Source organism: Dermacentor albipictus, chromosome 1, assembly GCF_038994185.2.
Source record: "Dermacentor albipictus isolate Rhodes 1998 colony chromosome 1, USDA_Dalb.pri_finalv2, whole genome shotgun sequence".
NCBI lineage: Eukaryota > Metazoa > Arthropoda > Arachnida > Ixodida > Ixodidae > Dermacentor > Dermacentor albipictus.
In genome coordinates, this window is record NC_091821.1 from 39933237 (window position 1) to 39959883 (window position 26647).

The 26647-nt window shown below is 50.7% G+C and overlaps 1 protein-coding gene across 3 annotated transcripts in view; it reads left to right on the forward strand.

Annotated features, from left to right (window-relative positions):
• The window catches only part of LOC139061089 (uncharacterized), a 395355-nt gene that overhangs the window by 293511 nt on the left and 75197 nt on the right, over nt 1-26647 (forward strand). For all 3 annotated transcript variants that reach the window (XM_070540599.1, XM_070540613.1, XM_070540623.1), the window contains one exon: nt 7270-7359. In XM_070540599.1, coding sequence (XP_070396700.1) covers nt 7270-7359 — 90 coding nt within the window. The remainder of the gene's footprint in view (nt 1-7269; nt 7360-26647) is intronic.

Consider the following 26647-nt stretch of genomic DNA (forward strand, 5'->3'; position numbering starts at 1 on the left):
GATTGCCAGTCTGCGTGGCAAGACCGCAGAGAGCCCCGACAGGTGTGCCACGCGACACGGGCGCCTACCATTGGCTGCAAGTGGCGTCATCGGAGTGGACTCTCCCATTGGTCAAACATGACGTGACTTGCAGTGCTCGAAGGGCTTATAAGAAGCCTTCCAGAGAGACCTGAGGATTCTGGGACAGACCCTGATTCCCTGTTTCACCTCTCTCGAACTTCTTGCCGCGGGCCGCAGCGTCCGAGTTGCTGCTGGCCCGTAATGACTGTACTACTGTTAATTGACGCTCACCTCCCTGTACAAAATGTAGAATAAATCCTCCCAAGTTTTGGGTTTCTCATCCCGAAGTCCCGTCCTCCAACCCCTACATCTGGTTGGCAGCGGTAGGATCGCCTCCGAATGCATCAACTGGTGGCAGCGCTACGGATCAACCTTCGTCGAGAGAGATCGTAAAGAACCGGGAAGAGCGAAGAAGAGAGAGCCTTCGTCGAAAGAGGTCCGAAGAGACTGGGAGTATCGAAGAAGGAGCGAGCCTTCGACCCAGGGAGTCCGGAGGAGCCGGGAACAGCGGACAAATGAACCGGATGGCGGGGTGCTGCAACCGTAAGTGAGCGCGTGGTTTTTTTCCTTATGATTCGCCAGACTCAAAGGTTGTGTGTTCAATTTTGATAGTTCTGGGAATCGGGAGTTTGTTGCATTGTGTGTTTGCACAAATTAATTAAGGAAAACAGTTTTAACCACCTGTCGGGGCAGCTGCCATGGATCTTAGAAGGTTGACGAGGTTGGACTTGTTGTTGGTGTGCGACGATTTGGGAGTTGAGGCGGACGAACGGATGGAAACGCCAGCTATCATAAAGGCGATTAACGATAGTGGCAATGACGACAAAAGCATTGAGCTTGCTTGGGAGGTGATACAGGAGCCACGGGAGCGAGAGCGTCGTGTACGTTTGCGAGAGCGTCGTGAGCTTAGGAGTGAGCGTCAGCGTGAAGAACGCGAGAATGAACGGAAGCAGGAGCTTCAAGAACTTACTCTGAGGTGTCAGCGTCACGTACGTGAGAATGAACGCGAACGGGAGTATCAGCAACGTAAGCTTGAGCGAGAGGAAAAGTATGAAAGAGAGAAGGCAGCACTGATCAAAGAGATACAGTATTGTGATCAGTTATTGGCACAGAGACAACGGCTATCTGAGAATTGTGTACGTAGTACAGAGCGAAAGACTGAGAAAGTGTCTAGCGGATTTTCGCCAGAAGCCGACGAAAAGAGTAGTGCCTGTGAGATTGACTGCCGATTAATAAGTGAAGGGAAAAGGCTAGCTGCTAACGATGCCTTAGTGGCAACAGAGGCCGTTAAAGGCCGCAAGGAGAGCGACGAGGTGCTGTGCCAACAGATGACTGTAGAGACAGCTAGGCCAGCTGCGAACAATTTGGCACAGTCACCGCGTGTGTGCGTCGCTGGTAATGTTAGCGAGGTTGCTAGCGAAGAAAAGGGTACTGCTGACCAGACAGAAGCGAGCACACATGTAGAGCCAGATGTGCGTGCAGAAATGAAGTGCGAGCTGGACGATGCAGTTGAGAATAGTTCTCGGGGTGGCGAGCTCCGTAGCTCACGAGAGAACAGCTGCATTGTTCAGGGATCGGTGCGGCTCTCCGCCAGTCTAGATAGCCTAGAGAGGGATGGTTCAGTTAATAATCATTCGGACTGTGCGCGTGAGACAGCGATCGATACCGACGGGCTGTGTGCCGATGCACAGCGTGAGCTGGGCAATGTAGTAGAGGGCGGTTCGCAAGAGTGCGAGTTGTCTTACTCGAGTAAAGCCTGCTGCATTGTTCCAGAGTCGGTTGGGCTGTCCGCCAGTCGAGGCAAAGTGAGAGTAGATTTAAATGTAAATCACTCAGACTGTGCGGGTAAGAGGCCGATCCGGGCCGACGAAATGTGTACCGGCCAGCACGAGGCACGAGAAGGCGACATGAAGGCTAGTGCAAAGATAAAGCGCCTTAAAAAGAAGCGCGGTAAAAACCGAAAGTCGGTAATTAATGTAGCGCCGCCAAAGATGGCGAGAAACCCAAAAGGGCAGGGCGCGAGGAAGAAGGTGCGGTCGTCTAGGACGATGTTGACGCATCCAAAATGGTCGAGCCACCGGTCAAAGGGGGACCGCGAAGAATGTTCTGCGCGGACGCGGACAAAGGGCACGGGGCAGTTAAGCTCCTCGTCGTTCCGTAGTTCTTTTCACAGCTCAGCGTGCAGTTCGAAGAAACGCAAGGTGGCAGGACGAGACCAGGTGGGGAGTAGCGACGCGGTCAATCGAGTTTGTGTTGAAAGCGGGGCGCGAGGACGCAAATTGGCAGTAGACCGTAACGTCTTGGGGGAGCTGATAGTGAATCAGCCCTTTTGTTGTCTCTCGGCAGCCAGAGTAGCTTTCAGACCACGTCCACCCCGCGTTCGACTCAAAGTATGAGTCAGACGGAAGCGTTTGGAAAAGGAGGCCTGGAGCGCTTCCGTAGAAATGAAGTGTCTTGTTTTATTTTTGAGCATCGGAAAATTTCGCGATTTGAGACTAGGTTTTCTTTCAATATGTAAAGGTATGAGCTTTGTTTGTGTTTTGGTTTGAGAAAGCTCCGAGATTTGAAAGATGCGTTTTATGTAAACATGTAGTCTTGCGAGATGCTCATTAATAAGTAGATAGGTTTTTTTTTGTGTGTGTGTGAGTAACCTGAGGGTCAAGGTTATCGTTGAGAGGCCTAGGGTAAAGCGCGTGTGTTATTTAACCTTCTTTCTTTTTAAGTGTTTTTGAATTTTCGAAGGTTAAGCGCGTAGATTTTCAGTGAGTGCATGATTTGCACGGAGAAGCGTTCTTAGTTCCATTAGCGCGTGTCCTGTGTGGACGGAAGGAAGCAGACTTTATGACTGGGTTGCTCGTTTGTGTTGAGGGCAGCCGTATTCTGACTTCTCTGATAAGTACGCGTGGAACGAGTTATTAAAAGACGCATCATTTTAAGAGTTCTGCGGAGTGTGTAAGTCCCGCAAGTTTAATTGTTCGTTTACGTCACGTGTCCTGTAGGACTTTCAGGAAAGAAACGTGAGTAAGCGTAAATGAAAAGTTTGCCTACAACGCAAGTACGCGCTTTGTTTAGTGACCACAAGGCTAGTGCGCTTGTGATTACGTACTTGTGAGGTTGACCAGATTGTTCAGTGGCACCATTACGTGCGATAAGTACGCCACTGCGATAGATTGGAAACATGCTGTTCGTGTGGTTAGGCCACTTAAGTTATGTTCGGCTGTTTTCATTTTGTTGTTTGCATCGTCAACGACCCTTTTGTTTTGCAACAACAATAGTACTCTGGTCTTGTCGGCAATCGAGGAGAAATGGATAGCTGTTTGGAAGGGTGGTTGGAACTGTTGTCAAAATTGGGGAACTAAGAGATCAGGGTTCATTTTGACGCAGTAATAGCCTGGCGAGTCAGGGGCGAAGAGCCTGCGCTTACACGTGGGGCAGCGCTGTGTTGTTTTGTTTGTTTGACGTTTGTTCTCCAGGGCCCAGGATCCCGAGGGTTGTCAAACGAGGCTCGACCCCAGTACCCTGCAGCTCCTTTCAGCGTTCCTCATGGCCAGCGAATTGAGTTCACCGGCCATTCAGAACAATCGGGGCGAGGACGAGCTGTTAGATATGGAGCTGGTTCCTGCGATTACTTCGAGTTCCCCAGACCACATCGGATTGCAGCACAGCTAATTGAGGAATGCAAAAGCAGGAAAGCGCATTCCAGAGAAGCGGCCGAGCAAACAAGTTTGAGGCAACAAGTTTACGTGCCAACAAGTTTGTGCGCCGCCGGGGTTAGCAGGTGGGCATCCGACAATGAAGCAGGTGCACGAGCGCCCCCCGCTCCTTCTCCAGCCTACAAGTGGATTGCCAGTCTGCGTGGCAAGACCGCAGAGAGCCCCGACAGGTGTGCCACGCGACACGGGCGCCTACCATTGGCTGCAAGTGGCGTCATCGGAGTGGACTCTCCCATTGGTCAAACATGACGTGACTTGCAGTGCTCGAAGGGCTTATAAGAAGCCTTCCAGAGAGACCTGAGGATTCTGGGACAGACCCTGATTCCCTGTTTCACCTCTCTCGAACTTCTTGCCGCGGGCCGCAGCGTCCGAGTTGCTGCCGGCCCGTAATGTCTGTACAAGTGTTAATTGACGCTCACCTCCCTGTACATAATATGTAATTAAATCCCCTCAAGTTTGTGGGTTTTCATCCCGGAGTCCGGTACTCCAACCCCTACACTATATATATATATTTAACCTCCACTGGGTCCCACCGGATGTGTGGCACCTCATCACCCTGATGGCGGCAGTCTCCATGAACCGCCACGTCTATGGGCTTCCGCGTGAACTCCTATACCGTGTGTAGACCTACCACCTTGGCTGCACGCTTTTACGAGACGTGGGCGTCGTCGCCGTATATATTTATGCACACGCGCGCGCGCGCACACCCGCGGTGTCGCATTAGCAGATGACCACGTGCGCGACTCGGCAATGCCCTCACCGTCTCCTATTTAGATGCATACTCACGGTGGCCGCTGCCCACGGCCGTTACAGCAGTCTCGGCTGCAGCCTGGTTGCCGCCCGTGTATACAGTTCTACACCTAGTATATACGTATATACTTTGTGCGAGGTATGCCAGCAGACACCCGCGTATTACGGTAATCGCCCCGCTTTTGGCGCGTCTCATGCATGAAAGAACAATACCGGTGCTGCCGCGTACGCGCGCCCGCTCTGTTCCCTAACAACCGCGCGCGCGCAGTTTCACCTCCGCCGCGGCAGCAGCCGCGGTGCGTGGCCAGCACGAGCGCCTCTTTAGGCATTGAGGGCGCCCTCCGGAGAACGCGCCCTGGTGATTCCGCGCCTTCGCGGACGCGATTCTGGTCGCATCAGGCTTGCGGCGCGTGTGCCGTCGCCATCGTTTCTCCGTTCCGCTGTTCTATTTATAACGCGCGACACAGCCCGTGACAAGAAGAAGAAACGTACTGAAAGGAACGTGGGGGGTGGGAGGTCGCAATTAAGTTTACCCTTGCATGAAGAGTTTGTATCTCCGTGGTGCCTCGCGGTCCTGGCCGGGCACTCCCTCTTCTTGGTCGCATTGGAGCAGGTAGCGGTTGACCGCGCGGGGTTATCTATAGGTGCCCCCGCGCGCGCTGATTCCACTCCGATGCGGCTGCTGACCCACATGTTTTGTTGACTGGCCGCGCGCCCGATGCGCGTAGCTACGCTTCTGCCCCGGTGCGGGCCTTCGAGCGAAGAAACTGCGGGCGAAATGAAGTCTTTTCTTCCTCGTGCGCCCGCCTCTCTCTTTTGTCATTCGCGGTGCGCACAGAGTGCGCGGGATCGTCGCAGTGTAAAAAAACACAAAGCGGCGCCCGGCGGGGCTGAAGCGTCTACTCGGCATCGAGATGTCTGTGCGCGCGGTCTGGTCGCTCGCGCTCGGGAATTAATTTCCTCGCGCGCTGTCAGCGTCGGGGATGTGTATAGTTGGAGCGTCGCGAGAAGACGAAAGCGGTTGGCGTGATTGAAGAGGCGGCCTCAGAGACGTCCCTCTCGCGTATGTAATACGTCATCGCTTGCACACCGAGCGCTTCAATTATACGCGCAAAACTGCTGCGCGACCGGCCGCTCGAGCTACTCTGCGTGTATTCGCGAACTTCTTTCATGCTCGGAAAAAAAAAAAAGCGCTTTTATGTGGCACTTATTGAGCTATTGAAAGCTGAATCGGGAGTTTTCGATGATCTTCTACAATTTTCTCATTGGCACTTTTAATCTAATTATAATATTTGAGGAGTTTATTAATTAATTAGGACTGATCATGTAATTAGGCGGTATGCAAAGAAAAATAATCTGAGTATCTCCGAGCGACTGCAAACACTGCCTTGTGCCTGGCCAGCTACGTGGGATTTGCACACGTTTAAATTTTGGTGCATGATTGTTGGAACACCTTGGGTATACGTACATGCGCATATTTTAATCGCATGTTTTTTTTGTTTTTTTAGCTACTACAGCCGTGACATTTTAGTCCTCGTTACAGCCGTACTACATTTATCATCTATTGACGACTTTCTTGGCGCTTCCTCTTTCTTTTTGGCCACACGTGACCCTTGCGCCGTAAAATCCTACATAGTGTCCTGACTAGTTGTTCTGTTTGCTCAGCATGAAGTTGTGGTGCTGCAATCCTCGTCGTGTGTTGTGGATTTTCGTTGAATTATGCCAATAATACGGAACCAAATGTGATACGAGAATTTTTCGGAGAACACGCATGCACGCACGGGGCCCGTCTGTATACTTACGAGATAAATTTTGCTCAAGTGCAAGAAGAGGAAAAAAAAACCTGCTTTCGCACGAGAAGCAGATAAGCAAATTTACCTCGCGAACGTTTGCAGCCAAACCTCGTGCTTACGCACAGAGTTTTACGTGACTAATCGTTTAAATGCGTTCGCATAAGGAGTGTCATAGTGGAAATTCGTGCATGTGTGTGCAGTGTGGGAAGTCTGTCACGTGATATAGGTAGAAAGGGGGATGGGAGAGCTTAGGCCCAGAAAAGCGCAGTCCAACTGACGGTGGTCTGCTCCGGACTACCGTCACGTCGCTCTTCGAAGAGGCCGGACGTGTACCGAGTGAGCTCCCGAACAACTCTTTGGACTGTGGTTAACGTGGTTTAAATAATAGATCCAGAAGCTTAAAGAGGTACGACGCAATGCGGCCGCAGTTCTCTCGCATTTACCGTTAAATCGCCGCAGAAATTTTCATCAACAGCCCATAATTTTTTTATTATTATTATTATTATTATTATTATTATTATTATAAGCATTCCCTGGTTCGGTAGGCATCAAATCGATATGACATAACTTAAACGCGTGTTTATTACAACAGCGATTCTTTTTCGGAATGGCCGCGATTCAGAGTAGCACTTTACCCAAAATTAATTCGCGCTTCAGGGAGAGAGCGATAGAAAGCAAAAAAAAAAAAAAGTGCACGGAGGAACTTTATGGAGCCGAACCAGACGAGCAGCGGCATTCGCGAAAACGTCCCCGACCCTTCGGGAAAATATAAGTGAGACGCGGCGCATAGTTGCCCCCGCATGCGTTTGCCTCAGCGGACGACTTCCGCTTTTCAGCGCTCATTTGCGCGGTGTCTGTGCAGTGTCGAGTGTTGCCAAAATGCAGCCATCTATGTAGCGCGCCTCCACCAAAGCGCCAAGCTCATCGCTCGTTTGGTTCTCCCTCTGGCGCAGGATGCAGGCTACGGAACCAGCAGCGCTGACACCGTGGTCCCGTCGCTCAGGCCGGATGCGGCGGCGGCGGCCGCGAAGCCGCAGAGTCTGGTGAGTGGCGCCGTGTGCGCTCGTGCTGTCAGCTGTTCTCCTTATCTTGGGTGGCGGCCACGCGAACGCATCACGTGTAGCTATCTCTGCAGCTCCTTCACGGGCGTTAGGTGATAATAATGCGGGGCTTCATTTTTGTAACAGTGGAAATATTGGCAGCTGTCGTCGCTTTGATGCCCACAAAGGCTGTCTTGCTTCTCCTATTGTTCACCCCCCCGCCACTCCCCCCCCCCCCCACATATATATATATATATATATATATATATATATATATATATATATATATATATATATATATATGTATATATAACCGGCAATACCGGAGTGAGCAGTATTTGCATCCGAAACGCCATTTCCATTGTCACAATTTCTCGTTTCTATTGTTTACATAACAGGGTAAAACAAGGAAATGCAGCACGAGAATTAGATAATGCTACGTAATGGTCATGCTTGCTAGGAACATCATGGAGCAATGATTTTCAGTATAGTACTCTGCACAGAAAGTCCTGGACGAGCGATGCAAAAGAACAACGGTCACGCAGTGCAACAACCGGGTTAATTAATATACGCGACGTGCCGTTACGTGTGGTCGTCACAAGTATTTATTGCCGGTACTTTTGAGAGTGCGGGTAGCGTCGATGAATACCTCAGTTCGTTATATAGTGCGGATATGTGCGCTATGAGGTAGCAGATAATTGTTAATTTAAAGGAATTAAAGCTCAAGTGTAGCACTATTGCCGCCACCACACAGCATAATAGGCCACAGGGAAGACGAGATATAGTTGTAAATTATAACCTCCGAGTATGCCTGTGGATCCCTTGTGTTAGTAAATAGCTAGTAAAAACTTAGTGAAGGTCAGTAAGAGGTATAGTAACCCCGGTGGTTGTGTCATGACATTTGTGGTCCGCCATGGGATGTTAAGTGGTTCGAGTGATTTTTTACTATACATATGCAAATGCGTTTACATTCTGTGTGCACTTGTGAGGCGTGTCCGCGCACGCCTAAGGCTCGGCCACCTCTCCCACCTTCAGAGAAATGGTCATTCGGCTTCTTGTATGTGTACAATAGGTTTTACCTCGAAGAGCAAAGAGATGAATGAACAAATGGATGCGCCCTTTGCTTTGTGTAAACGCAGGAAGAATTGTCTTTGTATTTAGATCGTAAAGAGTGGGGCAATCGAAATGCATTCCTTATTACTCGTGGTAAATAAAATGAGGGGCCCGAGACAGCATCGGTGCGGAAACTATGGATGCTTCGACATCATTAGGTGGGGCTGCGCGCGCAGAACGCCGACGCGAAAGGTGCACGTTCAACGAGAACTTCCTTGGCGTTCTGTCTTCGCTCGCAATTTTACGCGCCGCCGGGGTCTAGCGTCGCAGAATGAATGAACTATAAACTGAACGAAGTAAGTTTGAGCTGAGAAGAAAGGGGGTTAACAGAGGGGCCCGATATTTATTAATAATATCATGAAGAGCCAACAAACAATGATGACACCAAGGTCTAATATATATATATATATATATATATATATATATATATATATATATATATATATATATATATATATATATATATATAAGCCGTTTTCCACAGGGACTCCTACGCTATAGTTCAAGGAAATCGCTAAACGTTGCCTTTAATTCGACCTTATACGCTCGCGACCTACAATGCTGTCGGCCGCAAGAGAGACTTCGCCTGCGTGGCGTTGATGGCGGTTTCGCAATGGCTAACCTTTCGCTTTACTCGCTCACTGAGTAGCCCTGCAGAGTTCTGCCTGACAGCTGTCTCGCATCCGAAGCCATTTCCTCTATAGGAAACGACTGCTAATCGCGTCGCAATGAGGCGGTGCTCAGGAAGTTTAGAAGCCATTTTGAGTCACAAAGACCGCGTAATGCCACGTGGATAAAGTACCGCTATGCGATGATGTTTGCCTGCCTTGGAATTCCTGCAGTTTTGGGCTCGCCTCTTTGGCGCGGCTAGTGTCTTAACGGCTGGGTACGCGTCGCGCTTAGTCGGGGGTGTTACGGCAAGGGTAACGTCAGCAGTATTCGCGCATTGATGTTTAAAGCTGGAATTTGCAAAACATACCGAATATAGTGCCATATCTGCCTCCACGACTCTACGCCGAATAATTTCCACCAATGATTTACGCGAGGTTCAGTCAAGCTTTTTTTTCTTTTTCTTCTTCTGCTTCTTTTATTTGTGTGTGTGTGTGGGGGGGGGGGGGGGGTTAGATTGACCTGGAATGTTACAAGTGCCCCGGTTGTCGTGAGTTCCTACTAGATGTCCCACTATGGTGCAGACATGCATATAATACGTACCTAACATGTTTGTCGCCCGTGAAATCCTTGCATTGGCAAGGAGAGATAGCGGCATCGTCTCTGGACAGCTGGCTTCCGAGCCACTCGCGGGATGTGAGGACGTGCCTTCAGACAACGTGGAACTTGTGTGACAAAAGAGAAAAGTCGCGCTGTTTCCGCTATTCCCGCTTCGATATTGACTTGAGGGCGCCGTTGTCAGTCCGGAGCTGCTCGTATAGTGAACGAGAGCAGCACGGGCCATTAATTCAGCCTCAACGGCTACCATAGATGGTGGGGTGGGAATACAGGCTCAGGACCCGTATTCACAAATCGCTTCCTGCGCTAGCTGATCCTATAGCAACAAACGCCGGCCAATCGTAATAACGAACATATAATTAGCGAAGACGGGCTGGTAATGATAAATTGTGGTTACGAAATTGGGAATTCGGGACCAGTCTTTAGCGCTTTTTTCTTAGTGTCGTAGAATTGCATGGTTCGCTATTATACCAGAGCTGAACTGACGAATTTTTGCAACCGTTACCCTAAATCTGAATGTGAGAAGGTTCTTGCATTTCGCACTTTATTGCGGATAGATCCATACTGTCACTTGTGGATCGCCTCTGCGCTATTATACCGTGTGGGACTCTGGTGCCCGCTTTCTCGCGGGACCCTTAGCGCGACGCTCTAGGAGAAGCATCGCACGGGCATGGGTGTTGCGGGGAGGAGACGAGGTAGCGCGGGGTAAAATATTTCTGCCGAGAGTTTCAAGCAGTACAATATGTCTGCAGGACGCTGACGTCACATGCACTCCACCCGCTATGTTGTCCTTCACCGCAGTTTCCTGATGATGCATGAAAGGTTCCCCAGGCTATGATTCCCGGGAACAGTATTTTTATGCACGTAGAAAAACGGCCAAAGAGTAGGCGTTCGCTTGTCTCAAATAAAAGCATCTTTCCACACTCTCTACGGCGTTAACCATGTGAGCGCGTTACGCCTGTATATGCTTCAGTACACGAGCACCAAGTTGCTTTCACAAATATTTAGATTAAAAAGAGTTCATTTGTTCATATGTTTTATTAATATTTTTTTCTTGAAATGTTTTCTAACCGAAATGCAGATCGGTGAAGCGAGCCGGTTATTTTCTGCTCGGAGACAATTGAATCGTTTGTGGCAACGGCCGCGTGCACAGTGCAGCGGGTGCTAATCACTTCAGCCGTTCCAGTTACGGAATATGTTAGGTAACCCGAGGACGCGATTATATGAATATATTATGCAAGCAATCGCCGTAACTTAATCGTCTGTCATTAGTCGGATTACGGCGCCGCTATACGCGGTGCACGCCGTGTAGCGCGGGACGCAGTGCGCCAGGCGTTACGCCAAGGAGCCCCCGTTCAAACGTTTTCATTACCTGCCGGTAGCAGCCCGCGGCAGTCTGGATTGTCCTCTGCGCTCAACGACGCCTGTCTGTGTGCGCCGACACTGCGTGCCAGGGGTCAGCACGAGGAAGGGGGCGGGAGCCGCACTCGAGCTCCCCCGCCGGCTAACCCGCGGCGAACAATGGTGTGAAAGTGATGGAGGTAACCGACCGCGGGTCATTTCGTAATTACAGCCGCGGCGCACCGCCGAGGCCTAAACGCCGAAGCTCCGCCGTTCACCCACCCGCATTCACTCCTGCGGTGATGGCACGCCCGCGCGTGCTGGCGCCCGATTGTTTCTGCGGCGTATGTGTGTACGTACAAGCAGAGTCTTTTGTCCCACATTGAGCCAAGTTGGAGAACAATTGAAGTTTTGCATCCGCCGGGGGCCGCCGCCGCAGCAACGGTGCATCCGGACGGTTATATTGTTGCGCGTGGAACTTGCCCCCGCGCAGTTGTGTAGCGGCGCGCGAGGAGCGCAGCAGCAGCGACCTCTGGTGTCACCGGGGTCCCGCCAGCTCCCGCGTGGTGCACGTGGTTACGCCAGGCGTAATACGGCGAAAAGCTGCCGCGTCCGTTTCGATTAGAAGAGTAATTGAGTCCGGCGGAAAGAGTATAAGCAACGAGGGGGGGGGGGGGGTCTGGACCAGCCGCCGCGCGTGGTATGCGTGCCGGAAACTCCCGCTGTTGTGCCTGCATGCTCTCGCGACGGCAGTTTCGATATCATTGCGTCGTGGCGGTCGACCCGCGACCCCGGCCTGGCCTGTAATGAGCGGCGAGTATCGTGGTGGGTTATACCTCGGGTCGTTGACGGAACCCATTGATTTTGTTCGGGGCACGTGCTCGTCTGATCGCAGCCTGTGCGGCCGTGTCATCCGCGAGCTGATACTTGCGAACGACGTCAGCAGCGGTGGGCGGCTTGAATGAAGAGGGATCTTGAGACCGACATGGGGGGAGGGGGGGGGGGGAGGCGTTCCGCAGCTCCCTGTCCAGCGAACCCGGAAAAAAAAGCGGAACAGCCTCTTTAGGTTGTCGACAATCGGAGGGACGGCCGAATGAGCTAATGAAGGATAACGGACGCACTTACTTTTCTGGTACAGTGTATTGCCGGAAAGAGGGGTAGATTTAATATCATGCGTAACCCGCTAAGGCTCCAGGATCGCCGGATAAAAACAGAAAAGATAAAAGAAAGATGTAATATTAGTAGTGGACGAAGGATGTAATCTTGTATTGGTGGGTAATCACTGACGGCCATTAAGGGTATATATATATATATATATATATATATATATATATACGGTGCAGTACGGCTTCCGGTAGTAAAGAGAAATGGCAAAAAAGAACTAAGTGCCTACAGGTTATATTTTAATACGTGGTGCGCACATAGTCAAGATGTAACGCAAGTCTCGCGGAAGCACAAACGGCCATCATGAAGGAGTTCCCATCCACAAAAGTCTTCGTGGTGACTTTAGGTATGTTTGCTGACGTAACATCCTTCTGTCACCTCCAGTTCCCCATAGTGCGCGTGAACCGCCCCGCTCCCTCCCCCTCACGCCCCCCCCCGCTCCTTACCCAGCGCGCGAGATATGTTGCGCTGTCAAACTAAACGAAGTGAATAATCCTTGGTTCTGCAGATTCGACGGTAATAGCAGCTCTTTTATAAATACTTGCTTTATGCATGCATGGTTTTTTGCAACATTTTGCTACTCTCAGGTGAATGGTGATTTTCCCTTTTGTTGAACTATCCAGTGTGGCGTCAAGTTTAGCCTTCGATTGCGCGGGAATTTGTTCCATTTAGCTTTTGTATGTTTATTCGTCTATAAAAGGTGAGTTATTGCATTGTGAAACGAATTCGGAAGAGCCGACTGTTTACACGTCATAGCTGCGGGGCAAACTTACGGCTTGGCTTGTAAATTGGTGCGTCATATTCACGTGTATGCCTCTTGCGGACGATATACCGCAAACTTATTTATGCAGAAAAAGTTCCCTATGGTGTAGCCAAATGTTCAAGTGTTATGTGTAAAGACATATTGTGTGTAAATTATGCTCTGTCGTTTTTCAGAGGGGCTAGCTTGGTCTGCTTAAAACGGTGAGATAAGGATAGTTTCTGGTACTGGACCTATTACAATACCGGCTTTGCTATTGGGTACATAGTTTTGCAGGATGGATTGCCAGTCAACTAAATATCAACTAAAGCTGAACTATCAACTACATCGACTATACAAAAGAAAAAAAAGTATATAAACTTCATGCCGGAAGTTAGTGTTTCCGCCCGTTCTACTTCGTGCGAGTTGAAAGTATTCGTTTTCTTTCTTTTTAGTTTCTAGCTGTTTTTTAATGTTCACTGTTGTTTGTATTAACTGTTAGCGCCTGCTAGACGGCGCCGGCTGCTCCGCTTAATTCATAGATGAGATAAAAAAAGAAAGAAAACGTCACGCAAAGAACAGCGAAAATACTATAAAGTAACACCAGTTACAAATTTCACGTACTCACAACAAAACAATTGTTTGCTTCTTTATTCCTTTCCTTCTTTCTTTCTTTCTTTCTTGGTTTCTTTCTTTCTTTCTTTCGTTTTGTAACCTGCCAGGTTCGAAACTTCGGGGCGTGTGTTTCGAGACGCTCACAAAGACGTTCTTTGTTCTTTCTCACGGTTGCGGTGCTCGCTGTTATCGTTGCGCGTCAGTTCAAGATGAACGGGGCCGCTAAGCCGAGCGTGCATGCGGAGGAATGTTAATCGCCGGCGGCGCTGCAGCGTGGCTCATCGGCAGGGCGCACGCATCATTAGCTTCGGGGGTGAAGCCGGCCGCGGCGCGTTGGCTTTCCCGCAGGGCAGGTGCACGCACTTTTACTGCGCAACAATCGCGATTGGCCCGCCCAGCAGTGCACGCGCTCACTGCTTTCTCTTTTCTCATTGGCTCGCCCGGGGAGGAGCGAAATGTCAAGCATGTCGCTCACGACGAAGGCCTCGCGCGGAGATTTCGATACGTTTTTTGTTTATTTGTTTTATTGTTTCTGCAGGTGCGAGATGAAATCTCGTCCACGATAGCGCATCGGCTTGGTTTGTTTGTTTTGCTACCGCGCGAGGACGCTTTGCAACGCAGCCGCCGCCATCTCTGTACTACGCAGTCAGCCACGAGCTGCCGCAGCAGACTTGGCAGCCATGGAGGAATCTCGCCGACCGTGCTTGTTTTGCGGCGCGCGAATCTTGTCGACGACACTGGGCTACCTTGAACTCTTCCGTACAAGCGCAGTTAGCGGCGCGGGTGAAACCCGCTCGAGATTTGTGCCTTCTTTGCTTTGTCCGGGAAACAAAGACAGTCATTAATTTATGTACGACGCCCCCCCCCCCTCCTCCCCCTCTCGCACGCGCTCTTGAAGATCCTTTGTGAGTCTGCGCGGGGGCTAAATAATAACGATGGTCTCGCTGCGCCGAGCGAGGCCGCAGCGATTATGAGCTTGCGTGCCGAGCCGTCGCATAATTGAAGCCGCGGTGAAGGCGGCGACAGCGCACGCCGCTCGAGGAAAGGGAGCGTCTTCTGCGGCGCGTGTCGGGCGCCCATTGCGCGCCGCGCCAAGGAGCGCGTGCGCTGGCCCGATTTGCGAAGAGGCGCGGCTGTTATCGCAGCGGGGCGCGCTCGCTGCGCCTCTGCCTCTCCCGAAAAGAGCAAACACTCGGCGCACGCCTGGGCCAGCAGCCCCCGCAAACTCCCTTTATCGGGGCTGGTGCAAGTGCCAAGTCCTACTTTGCTCAATTATAGGCCCCACTATTTTCATTCGACGAGGCATCTCCGCAGCAGCTGTAATGGGAAGCAATACTAGACGCCACGCGGATTCACTCACCACCGACGGTTCGCCGAGAAACGCCTGTGCTCGGGGGGAAACGCGTTGGGCTCTGTTGATCTATGTGATCGTAGCATTTGGAGCGACTGTATACGCTCTTGGCGCCACGCCACTTGACCCATAACGAACAAGTGGGTTCGTTACCAATCGCCACTTTAGCGAGCGTGCCGCATTTGGTAAGTATGCGCAGCGCACAGAATCATTCTCGTTTCCGCTGTTTGTGTTCATTAGCATCTTAAAAATCGCTAGTCAGAATATATGCTGTGGTATTGCGGAGACACAGTATAAACCTACATGGCTTGATCATTTTGCAAGGTTGTACAGATGCGTGGACTATTATTTCGTGCCGGTTCGTTGCAGGAGCCTCTATCGTGTACGTTGCGCGTAATCTAGAACGTGATGCGGATGTGCTTGCAGCTGCGTTGGGAGTATAAAACAGCACTTGCCACGTGTGCTTTATACGCGTGGAAATGTGCTTAACTGTCCTTTGTAGTCGCTGTACTCCACTAAATGCTTCCTCTCTCTCATGTGGCATAAGTGATTTGATCAGTGCAGGCCAGAACACAGTGATCTCAAAACAATCTAGGGGTTTGCAGTTCCGAGGTGGTGTAATCTTAAGAGAAAAAAAAAAACAATTGGCGTCCCAACACGGCAAATAGCCGTTAGTTCCATCATAGGTATTTCTGTAAAATATAGTTTACACCTTATCTGTAGATTGGCAGGCGCTCTTAAATTTGATCAACCTGCCACTGTGAACATAAAGAGAAAAGAATGCATGGCTCGTGCTCCTATCTGACACTGAAGGCACGCTTCTCTCCAAAACCAGATTGATTAGTTATGAAGCACAGATTGATTAGTTATGGGCAATTTTGTTGTGCGTGCGGTATCTTTTCGCGACCATTTTGGGCCGCTTGAGCTCTGGCTCATATTGGATCCTGTCGACCTGCCTGATTGGTCGGAGTAGGCCATTGGTGGAGAAACCTGCTCCTGCGGGTCTCTTGGATGTTGTAGAAACTAATTCGAGGACGAGATATTTTCGGCTTTGAAATCGATGAAGCATAACCGCAGTCCAGGATCCGATGGTCTGACAGTTCAATTTTATGGCAAGTTTTGGACACTCTTAGGGAAGCCGTTCATATCATTGGTGAGCACGCTACTCAGTGAAGGGACTCTGTCAGCGTCTCAAAGAGCGGGGCTAATCACCCTCCTTTGCAAGGATGAGGCGAGAAGCACTGACATAAGAGCTTTCAAAAAATGAAGCGCCAACGGTAATGGCACACAAAGAAGGAACAAAAGACAGGACAAAGCGTTACTTGCAACTGTTTATTGAAGTCAAAGGTGGCTGATTATGAACAGTTGCAAGTTGCGCCTTGTCCTGTCTTTCCTTCCTTCTTTGTGTGCCATTACCGTTGGCGCTTCATTTTTTGAAAGCTATGCACCAATTAGCCCCACAACGTGTTCTACTGATATAAGAGCATGACGTCCAATCACACTTCTGAACTGCGATTACAAGCTCATAGCACAGTGTCTGCGTATGCGACTCACTCCAGTTCTCAACACTGTTTAGGGTCCATACCAGGCATGTTGTGTCCAGGGACGTTCCACTCAGCGTCATGGTTTAGCAGTCAGGGACCTTCTCCTGTGGGCGAATACCAGGAAACTTCAAGGTATTCTGTGCTCCTTCGATCAGGAGAAGGCTTTCGATATCATTAGCCATAGATACCTGTTGCGGGTTTTGGAAGAGGCTGGCTTTAGTGTGGGTTTTCGGCAGATCGTCCAAGCTGTGTATTCTCGACCGACTTCTGCTGTTCTCATAAAGGATCGCGTCTCGGAGGCATTCATTGGGACGTGGTACACGGCAGGGGATCCTCTCTCGCCTGCCCTCTACGTGCTCGCTTTTGAACCGCTTCTGCAGAGGTTGTCCTGTCATAGTAGAATTGGCAGGTTCCTACTCCCACATTTTCCCACTGTGTGCCTCGCTCAAGTTCACCGTCCACCATTTATGCGGCGGCTACCTGGTATGCCTCCGCAAGGTTCACCCCGGCATCAATGTAGCTTCAACTCCAATCCAAGAACTAGTCGATATCCTCACCCCAGGTCTTCCCCCGCATTGCCAAAGGTACGATCTGTCTATCCACAGGCCAGTCGATCAACCAGTTCATGCTTCTTGTCGAGTGCTCATACCAAGTTTGGTTGGCACGCTGTGAAGCGGTTTTCGGGGGGCGGGCGCCGGGCCTTCACGAAGCGCTTGCGAAAGCACGGAAGGAGGTCTGGTTCCATCTTACCCGGGAGCGGCATCTTTTGGGCTACAAGTTTCTGGAAGTGTGGGCTCGTCCTGCCGTGATTTTTACTGAGTCAGGTCGGAAGCTCTCCATTAAGTTACGATGCATGCGCTCCTAAGGTCGCTCGACTTGGCCACGTGTGCCAATCGACCCATGGACTTTGTTTGGCTCACTGGAACCCAAAGCCGGAACCGGTCGTGGCGCACCTTCGTGTGGTCGCGCTGCTCCGCGGATGGTTGTATGCCTTGACCTCTTTTGTGTTAAGGCAATCCGAGGGTCTGTCAGGCTCGTGTCCTGTAAGACAGACATGGCTGTTTGTGTGTTGAGTGCAGTAGCTCAGTCGCGCTGCACCACAGCAGCTGCCTTGTCCGGGAAGGACCGTTGGCCCGAAGTAAAGCCCCCGCCCAGTCAACCCGGGTAGAGGGCGAGTGCCGGGGTCAATGTACTGAATGATGTTGGGTTGATGAGTTCATGTAAGCTCTGGGTGCGGCACCTCCGGGTGCCAAGTCCTCTTCCCGTCTGACGACGGCACCAGGCCGGTCAGGCAGACCGTCGACGGCGGGTATGACATCGTTTTGCATGTAAATATGTGTACAGTGTAAAGTTAAAGTAAATGCCAAGGTAATAAGCCTATAGTTATTCAAATGACACCTCTCGTCGTCTTTCTACCTGCGGATCTGCACTTGCCCCTGCCGGCGCTCATCACCCTTCATCGTCGTCTCCCTGGTGAGCTGATGCGTCGGAACACTAAGAGCTGCGTCACTTTGCTACAATGGGCCCAGCTTATTCATGCTGTAAGGGACTGTGGATTACTTTTAGCTGCGTCTAGTGGCTGGTCGTGTCCTATCTTTGTAACACAGAGACATCATATCATACTTGTCTATACAGCGTGCACGGGAGTGGTGCGTCCAACAAGTGTGTTTCCTGTGTTTTCTACCTGAGGCTGCGGCAAGTTAGTGTCAGCGCAGCTGTCAATTAGGGAGGCTCACCGCAAACTCTGAGGGGCTTTTAAAAACGAGTATGGAATATGACTGAGAATATATCAGGCTACTTGGGTACCTGTACACAGGAAGAAAAGCGTTGCCTCGCATTGCGTTGGTTGATTGAATAAATGTTTTACTTATTGGATGACTCTTCGGTCTAATACGAAGCATGGGGAAGGGGAAGAAGTGTGTCTGGATCGACCATTAGCGTAGAGAGGATCGACCATTCCATTCTCAACCAATTGTCTGAATCAGTATTAAACTATTTAAAGAGTAAGGTATACACCGGAGACGCAATGAAAACGAGTAGCTTGGTGGTGTGTGCGACTACCTAGGCTTAAAGGGGATGCTCCCACGACGATGATCATCATCATCCTGCGCTTATAGCTTCGCAGTGCATCGTGCGGCTGTCCTTCTTCGACCAGTGCCAGGAAAGCCTCAGCACCTTGCCGGTTGCGGGACAGTAGCCGCAGCGAGAATCGCAAGCTTCCTGCCGGCCTGACAGATTGTGGCAAGAATCGAGATTTCGGGCGCTGACGGCCGCGCTTAAGACAAATAGCTGTACTTCGTCTGTCTAGCTCGCGCGATTCTTATTTGAACGACAATGCTAATGCCAACAGTCGGTTTACCCAGTGCTGCTTACTCGTTGATGTCACACAAGTGGTTGGCGTAAGAACACGCTAATTTCTTCGCTGTCCCGTTAATTAGCCTCTCATTACGGCCTGACAGTAATGTCGCTTGCCTAGCGCGCCGGCATGCAAAAATCTGGAGGCGATCTGTTCTATTCCAGTGTCATATATCGCCAAACAAGTATTTTGGAAATACAGTGGTGCTCGCTGTTTCATCCCTTCCGTTAGCAGCGGGTGTCGCCAACCACGGAAGTGACAGATGGTGTTCTTAGCTCTCACAGACGCCAACAGCAAAAGCGTGGTTGCTCGCGAGGCACGAGCAGCGCAGTTCTGTGTGCGGGCATAATACCGTGATTGCCGTGCCTCAGCTCATTGTGAGCATCTGTGAAGCCCGATGAGCCTGCATTCGGCAACGCGTTTCTACACAGCCAGCGCGGATGCGCGGCGCTCGGACCTTGAAAAGGTGCGTCTTCCGTCCGCGGCACAGTGATTCCATGATGCTTCCCTCCTCCCGTCTCGCTCTGGTGCGTCCTCGCCATGACGTCACGCCGCGTGCCCGTTGTTTCTACGCCAGCTTGTAGCCCGTGCCGGTGCTTTATATTCTGGCAGAGAAAATGTCTGCACGCACGCCACCGCGTCGGCGAAGCGGCTGCGCTTCGCGCGTGCAAGTCTGTGCTGAAGAAGACTTCCTTCCCTGCTATACGCACTGCCCTCTGTTGAGGATTTTAGGTGCGTTTCCCCCTTTGTTTTCCTCTTTTCTCCCCCCCCCCTCTCCCCTCGTCGTTTCTGCGCTTACGTGGCCCGTCCTCCGCGGCCACTCTTTGTGCGCGCTCTCCTTGTTTCCCCGTCGTGGAAATCCGGGCGCGGCGGGCACCCGCGGCCATTCTCATGCAGTGGCCCGTTGTTCGTTCACGTGTGTGTGGTTTCCATGCCCTGCATGTGCGGCCGCGGTCACGTCTTCATGCGCGTCACGGGCCCCTGAACATGGCGCGCCCGCCGTTCTGACGGCCATTTATCTGCGCCCGATTTCTCTCTCTCTCTCCGTCGGTTTTAAAGCCCCTCGTTGCTCGCTCTGGTTCGACTGCGCGGAACCGGAACATAACGTGCTAGATTGCGGGCCACATTAAGCGAAACATGCGAGCTCCGCTATGGCTGGCGTACGTATAAGCGCATGGTGGCGGCCATGCAGGGTGTAGAGTCGGCCGTGGGGACCCACGAGGACGAGCGGAAGCGCCGCGGCTCCCTTGTTGCCGTGCAAGTTGCCGCCATCCGTTCGCTTTAGTCGGCGAAGCGGAGCGTTATGCGAGGACGTTAAATGCTGGCGGCGGCTACGCTTCTGCACGTTGCATTTTCTACTCATGTGACTCTGTAATGAAGGTTGGTAGTCCAAACTCTGGTACCCCCCCCCCCCCCCCCTGGAAGTTTTTACAGTTGCGAACGGACACGCCTCGTCGGATGTCGCTAGTATCCCATTCAAGCTTGGTAAGTCCTGTGTGGTTTATGCCTGTACACCGAGGCCTTATGTGGCGACTGCCGTTAATCATTCAGTTTTTTATAACGGATAATCCGTTTTGAATCACATTTTCATCTCAGTACGCCGCACCTATCTTTAAACGACAACTTGATTGGGGGAGGTTTATGGGGGTGTGGGGGGGAGAGGGGGAGGGTCACGGCTATTAGCTACGTGCTCTGCTGAAAAAAAAAATTAGAATGAAGTATCAGGTAAAAAAAAAGCTAACGATAATTTGGGAAGCACAAAGTTGGGCTTGTCAGATACGCACGACGTAGTAAGCCGCACGCGAGTGGCTGTTCTTACAAACAAGCACTCGCACGAGCTTTCGAAAGACTTAAGCCACAACATGGCTCAGTATATAAGTTCCTCGCTTACTGCGCTACCTGGGGATGGAAAGGTGCACAAGTCGCACACACAACTGCCGTGTGCAGCCTTTTATTCTTGACATGCATGCGCATGTAAAGTTGCGAAGGAAAGCAGCATTTATTATGTCTTGGCCTGCATGTTTCCGAAAGCTATCGGCACCTGGACCCCAGAAATCATGCTAGAACATTTCGTAAGAGCTAATCTAGCCAATCTTAATCCGGGCCATATTATTACCGAAGGTGGCCAGCCAATGGAATATAGCACTTACGAATGGGAATTCGCCCCCGTTCTACGTGATGGGGCGAGATATGCTTCTAGATTTCCACAGGTTATATACGCTAGCTGCCACATGCAGCTAGCGCTTCGCCGATTGGATCTTCCTTCTTGCCCCGTAGGTATTTATCATCACTGGCGACGTTACGGCGACGTGTTGTTGCGTAATGCGCGATCCGTGGCTGCCAACACCGCGCAGTTTATGTAAGAGAGGCCTGGAACTTTGTTACGTCGTCATTGAATCGAGGCGTTACGTGTACATTTTGCTGGTAAGAGGGCGTTTACATAACATCAACATTGAGAGGTCACGCAGCTCTGCAACATACGCCTTTGTTCGTCTGTGCACTGGCTCTCTCCGTCACTTATATACTGTAATGCAACAGGGGTTTGGAAATCTTCTCACACGTCCTTCAACCGGTGCCCAATACGCTACCGTACCGCAACCGTCTTTGTAGTGAGGGTCGTCCTTGTATATGCCGCGGTCAACCATTCGGCCAATATCATGATGATAATTGCAAATGAAATCGGCCGTAAAGAATAGAAAATGGATATATACAAGGCTTGCGTTAGAAACACACGGCAAAATTTCGTGAAACTCCTGCGAGGCGGCATGCTATTGGCATTTGCTGCCTATCGAGCTTAATCTCTAAACCGCCATGTGCACAAACGGATTTGAAAGCCTTCATCGATTCCGCTGAGCGTAGAATAGCGCCGCGCTTTGACTGATATACACACACACACACACACACACACACACACACACACACACACACACACACACACACACACACACACACACACACACACACACACACGCACACACGCACACACACACACACACACACACACACACACACAGAGAGAGAGAGAGAGAGAAAGCCTTTAATGAAAGCTGGAGGTGTTTACCAGACTGACTCCGTGGCATGCATGGTACCCCAGGATTTAGGTGCGTTGACTGAAATGAACACGCACTTCAGTAGCACTTCTCGACGATGACTGCGATGGTGGAGCCCGTATGTCTAGTGAGAAATACTCATCAACTTCGGTGCTTTTTAGCTCCTGGCAACGCAATTTTCGAGCTGGAATATTGCCGAGAAGCATTTCGTTTATTTACTTTCGAAACCGTATCAGGTATTACATAGAGGAGTTGTCTCAGAACAAATGAACAATTCTAATGAAGCAGCACATGCTCGCATATATCTTGTGATTGCATCATGCGACCTGTACATATTTGGATCAGTGGTGGATGCAATGGAAGCAGGAAGGCGATTCCAGTCTTGGCTTGTTATGTGAAATGAAAGAGTCATGGGTACTGGTTACCCCTACACTGTTGCACCTGGGCTTTCATTGGATGATCAATGCTGGCTGACTAGTAGCTGGGAGGCGCACAGATAGAGGTTCTCAAGTCGTTATTAGTGCAGTATAATTTGTATAACAAAGGTAAGCGGGGAAGTATACGACGCCTAGTAGCAAGGCACGGAAGATCAACTGTTGGTTTCATGCTGCAGACGCTGGCCAAACGTTGTAGAAGATAACTCAAGTGGGAATAGCTTTGAACTGATTATAATGTGTATTGAAGAGCGACGACATTATGCCCAAGAGCATATGGCTATGTCAGCCGAGCGGTAGCGCTGCCACTTTGTGCAGTCGACGTGGACTGTCGAGGGGAGGAACCTTTAATATACGATTTATTGCAAACTCAAGGAAGCCATTTTGATACGGTGGGTTCACGCCTTATGTCACTTGCCGGTTGGGGGCACGAAATGCGCCTCAGTGCCTGCCGAGGTAATCTCTAATCCACTGTCAATATATCGAATGAATGATGTGCTGCAACGAGTGCGCACATGAATGTGCTAAACATGACAACAGCTCCATTGAACCCCGCGATATACGTGCCGCAGGCTTTGGATTTCCCGTCGTCCATCGTTATTCCGGACATCGTTATTTTCAGGTAATTCTGATTGGCGTAACTTGAGAACAGCAGCGGTGTTTATGGGCTGGATCTGTAACTTCTGCGAAGTATTTATATGTAGCCATGACGAACGAACTCTGGGGACGAATTCACAAAGGTTTTCGTTCCTAAGTGACCTTTGCCAGTTGACCCGCCGCCTTCCATCGCTGATACTATTGGCGGCGAGGAGTTACGGAGTCGCCCTCTATCGGAAGCGCCTGGCTGGCGTAGTATGAGGGATCACGTGGCGCGCTCCTCATAGCTTTTGCTGTCAGCGCTCACTGAAAACACCACGCGCGAGCTTTCCCGGACATTTCTGTAAGCACTTTCGAAATGATAGAAGTTTCTTACTGTCTAAATAATAATCTTGGGCAAACTGAAAACACACAATCGTTTACAGACGCTATCTCTTTACCGAATACGTACAGTGAACGCCACTGCGCACGGTCGCCGCGATGGAGTCTGCCGAACTGGCTTCTTGCGTGAAAGGTAGGTGAACACTGAGAGCAAACTATGTGAAATATGTTCTTATAGTGTTTGTATAACTAAATGGAGCGTAATAGAATGAAGCCTCAATGCAGCGATCGCGCAGATTCGCAGCGACCGACTGCGCGTCTGCATGCTTGTCCGCGTACTGTTTCGCTTTCTACTCGTTTTCGCACCGTGCCATGAGCTTTAGGCCGCAGAATATGAGCATTTGACAGTATACAAGCAACCATTGTTGCGTGGGCGCTATCAGAGCTGTTCAAAAATAATTTCATTGTAGAGACTTCGACGCCTACGGGGACTGTGATGTGCCGTCGCGACGATTCAATCCTTTTTTTCTTAAAAATTCTTTGACCATTCGATACTATTTCTCGAGTTGCGTCGCACTGTATGTTTATCGGCGTGCTCAGCGTGCGATTTCCCGCTGCTCCTTTTTTGTAATCCAGTGCATTAATTCATAACACAAACATGACCATATGCCATGCTTTCTTCAAATGTGCTTCTTACCGCTGCCTTTCCACTCCACTGAACTAGCCAGTATCTATAGTATCGACAAGTTGATAGACCAAACCGTCATGACATTGGTCAGGCAGCTGACTCGGGCGTGCGCCTCAGTGCGCGTTTTCAGAACATCGCAGACCGGGCGCCGTAGCAGAAATCTTCCCCGCGTCTGTGCTTGCATACCCGAGTTGTAGCCGATGACTGTTTGCCGGTTTTATGTTTCGCGAGCCAAGCTTCACACAGCTTCTTGTCCTGCGGCTACGTCTGAATAAGGCTGACACCGGCCTCCGTTACGTGCGTCCGGCCCTGCGGCACCGAGCAGTAGCCTACCATGTCGGGCGCCTTCAAAGGCAGCCACTACCTGTTGTAGTGCTTTCAAGCGTTGTAAAGGAGACACTCGAAGCGGGAAAATTTCGCCACTAAATGAAAACCGCAGCGTACGAGGGAATTTAAACTCGTTTTCAGCTCGCTTCGGCGCGCCCGAAGCAGCCGACGCGGCCGCTATGTCCACGTGATCCCTCCTAGCACGTCACGCCGACGGTGGCGCCAGCTTTTCCAGTGGTGGAGCTCGAGGCCAATATCCGACATCCAGATTGGCTGGCACTCGCTCTGACGAACAATTATAGCGTAAGAGAGCTTTGCAGCATCTTTGCTTAGCAGCGCGGCGATCTACACGGGAAGCGAGAGAAGTGACAGGAAAGAGCGCTGGGAGGAAGGACGCTGCAGCGCTTTTTCCTGTCACTTATCTTGCTTCCCACGAAAGATCGCCGCGCTGCTAAGCAAAAATGCAACATTACCAACATGCCCGTTCAGCCACCTACTGTTTTGGGAATACGGGCCCTGGTTATTTAGGCCGGTTGTAAAAAAAATTAAAGAAAGAAAGAGAGACAGAAAGAAAGAAAGAAAGAAAGAAAGAAAGAAAGAAAGAAAGAAAGAAAGAAAGAGAAACATAGCTTGTATCCGCCTATTGTGCTGCTGTTTTATTCAGACGCACACATCAGAAGCGCGCACGTATAACGATAAAACTCAGTTGATTGAGACAGTCATCGTTGCCGCGTAATCCGCGTAACCTTTTATTTAGCGTGTCGCCTCGTATCCGCGACTCGCTTCTTTTATCTGCGGGAGCAAATGCTGCAGTCAGGGCTGCCGCGGGTTTTTGAATGCACGCCGTAGACGTTGGCTTCTCTCTCGCCCTCTGCGTTATGTGGCCGTGACGCAATACGTCGTTGTCGCCTCAGTGGCTCGGCGAGCTGTCTCGTCGTCTTCCGCCGAAGGACGCCCGGACGTTCTTTATTGTCCGGGCGTCACTTTCGCCGCGAGTGTCTTTGTTGGCGACTCCGGGGGGCTTTAAGTGCGTTCTTCGCTCATTCCTGCGAAGCGGCCTCGCCCGTCATATTTACCGCTAACTTACCGGGCAGCGAGCAGTGAGTTTGAGGGGCCAATGGGGAGAAGACGGTCGGTCGCAGAGAAAACAATAGATGTAACTGTTGTCGCGTCAACAGTAGGGACTTGGCCTTGGGTGGGCGTTTCTGCGTCACGTGCGGCTTTTGACTACCTCTTTGTGCGCTCAGATTCGCGCTACGCTGCCATTTTTTCTTTTTTTTTAAATTTCTGAGCGCGGTTTCCGCAATAAATTTGCCTTTCAGCGTTGCTTTCGTAACGCCCCTCGCCACTGTAATAGAAAAATGTCGAGAATGTGGCTCAAAAATGTACGGACGACACTGTCAAAGCTGGTTGCAAGAATAAAATAAAGATGTAAAAAGGGCGCGTGTTCGGGCGAACTATGGCCGATACGGCCCATATTACAGCGGGCAAAACAAGTTGCCACGTTTTCGCTTTCTTTACGCCCGTCGTCATGTACCTCATCTCGCAGCAGTTTAGTCGCATTCGATTTTGTCATCTTTGCGGTGAATTAACAGCGGGTAGAGTTTATTTTCTTTAATCGCTCGGAAGTATTCTTTTCTTGCATAAGTAGCGGTTGCACCATCGTTTCGTTGACCTGTTCCACGCGTTTTCTGGTCTATAAGAAACGCTTAAAAAATTAAGCGGCAACATTGAAAGCCGCTAGAATGAAGGGAAAGGCAACAGCTGGCAGCACCCCCTATAAATGTCTGTTGTACGAAATAAACGTGGTCGTGACTCCGACGGGTTAACGGCGCTCAGCGCTGAAAGCGCGCGTGTACCTGATGTACGGATCGCGGTATATGTAACGCTGTGCGCAATAGCTTGCGCAGCTAATATCAGCAGGCGCTTTTCGGTAAACTGCGGCGTTAATGTGCAGCGTACATCTCGCGTGCGGTGAAAAGTACTCTCGAATGCATACACTTCGCGCAGGTGCGCGAGCATGTCCTCGCTCAAGGCTGTTCGCGTTGCGACGTTCAGCGCGGTCGTGTGCAACGATGAGCCCATTTATTTCGCCCGCAGTTTTGTCGTTCTTCTTCCTGGTCGCTTCAGTCTCTGACCCGCGGTCTCTGCAACTCTATTCCATTAAACCGTCCGGAAAGCTGGAGCCTTAGCCAACAGGCGGCCGTCACTCGCACAACGAGACATCGCTCGCGAAAAAGCTGCATTCGCCGATGTCACACGCGGTCGCACTATATACGACTACTATAGTCGTAAGAACGAGCATCAGCCGAAACGACATCCCAGAAGCGAAAAGTTTGAACTAACCGGACTGGATGCCTTGCGATCTGAGAACTTCCAGTTAGCGGATGCCAGCGCTCCGGCTCTTTCTTTAATTGCTGCGCT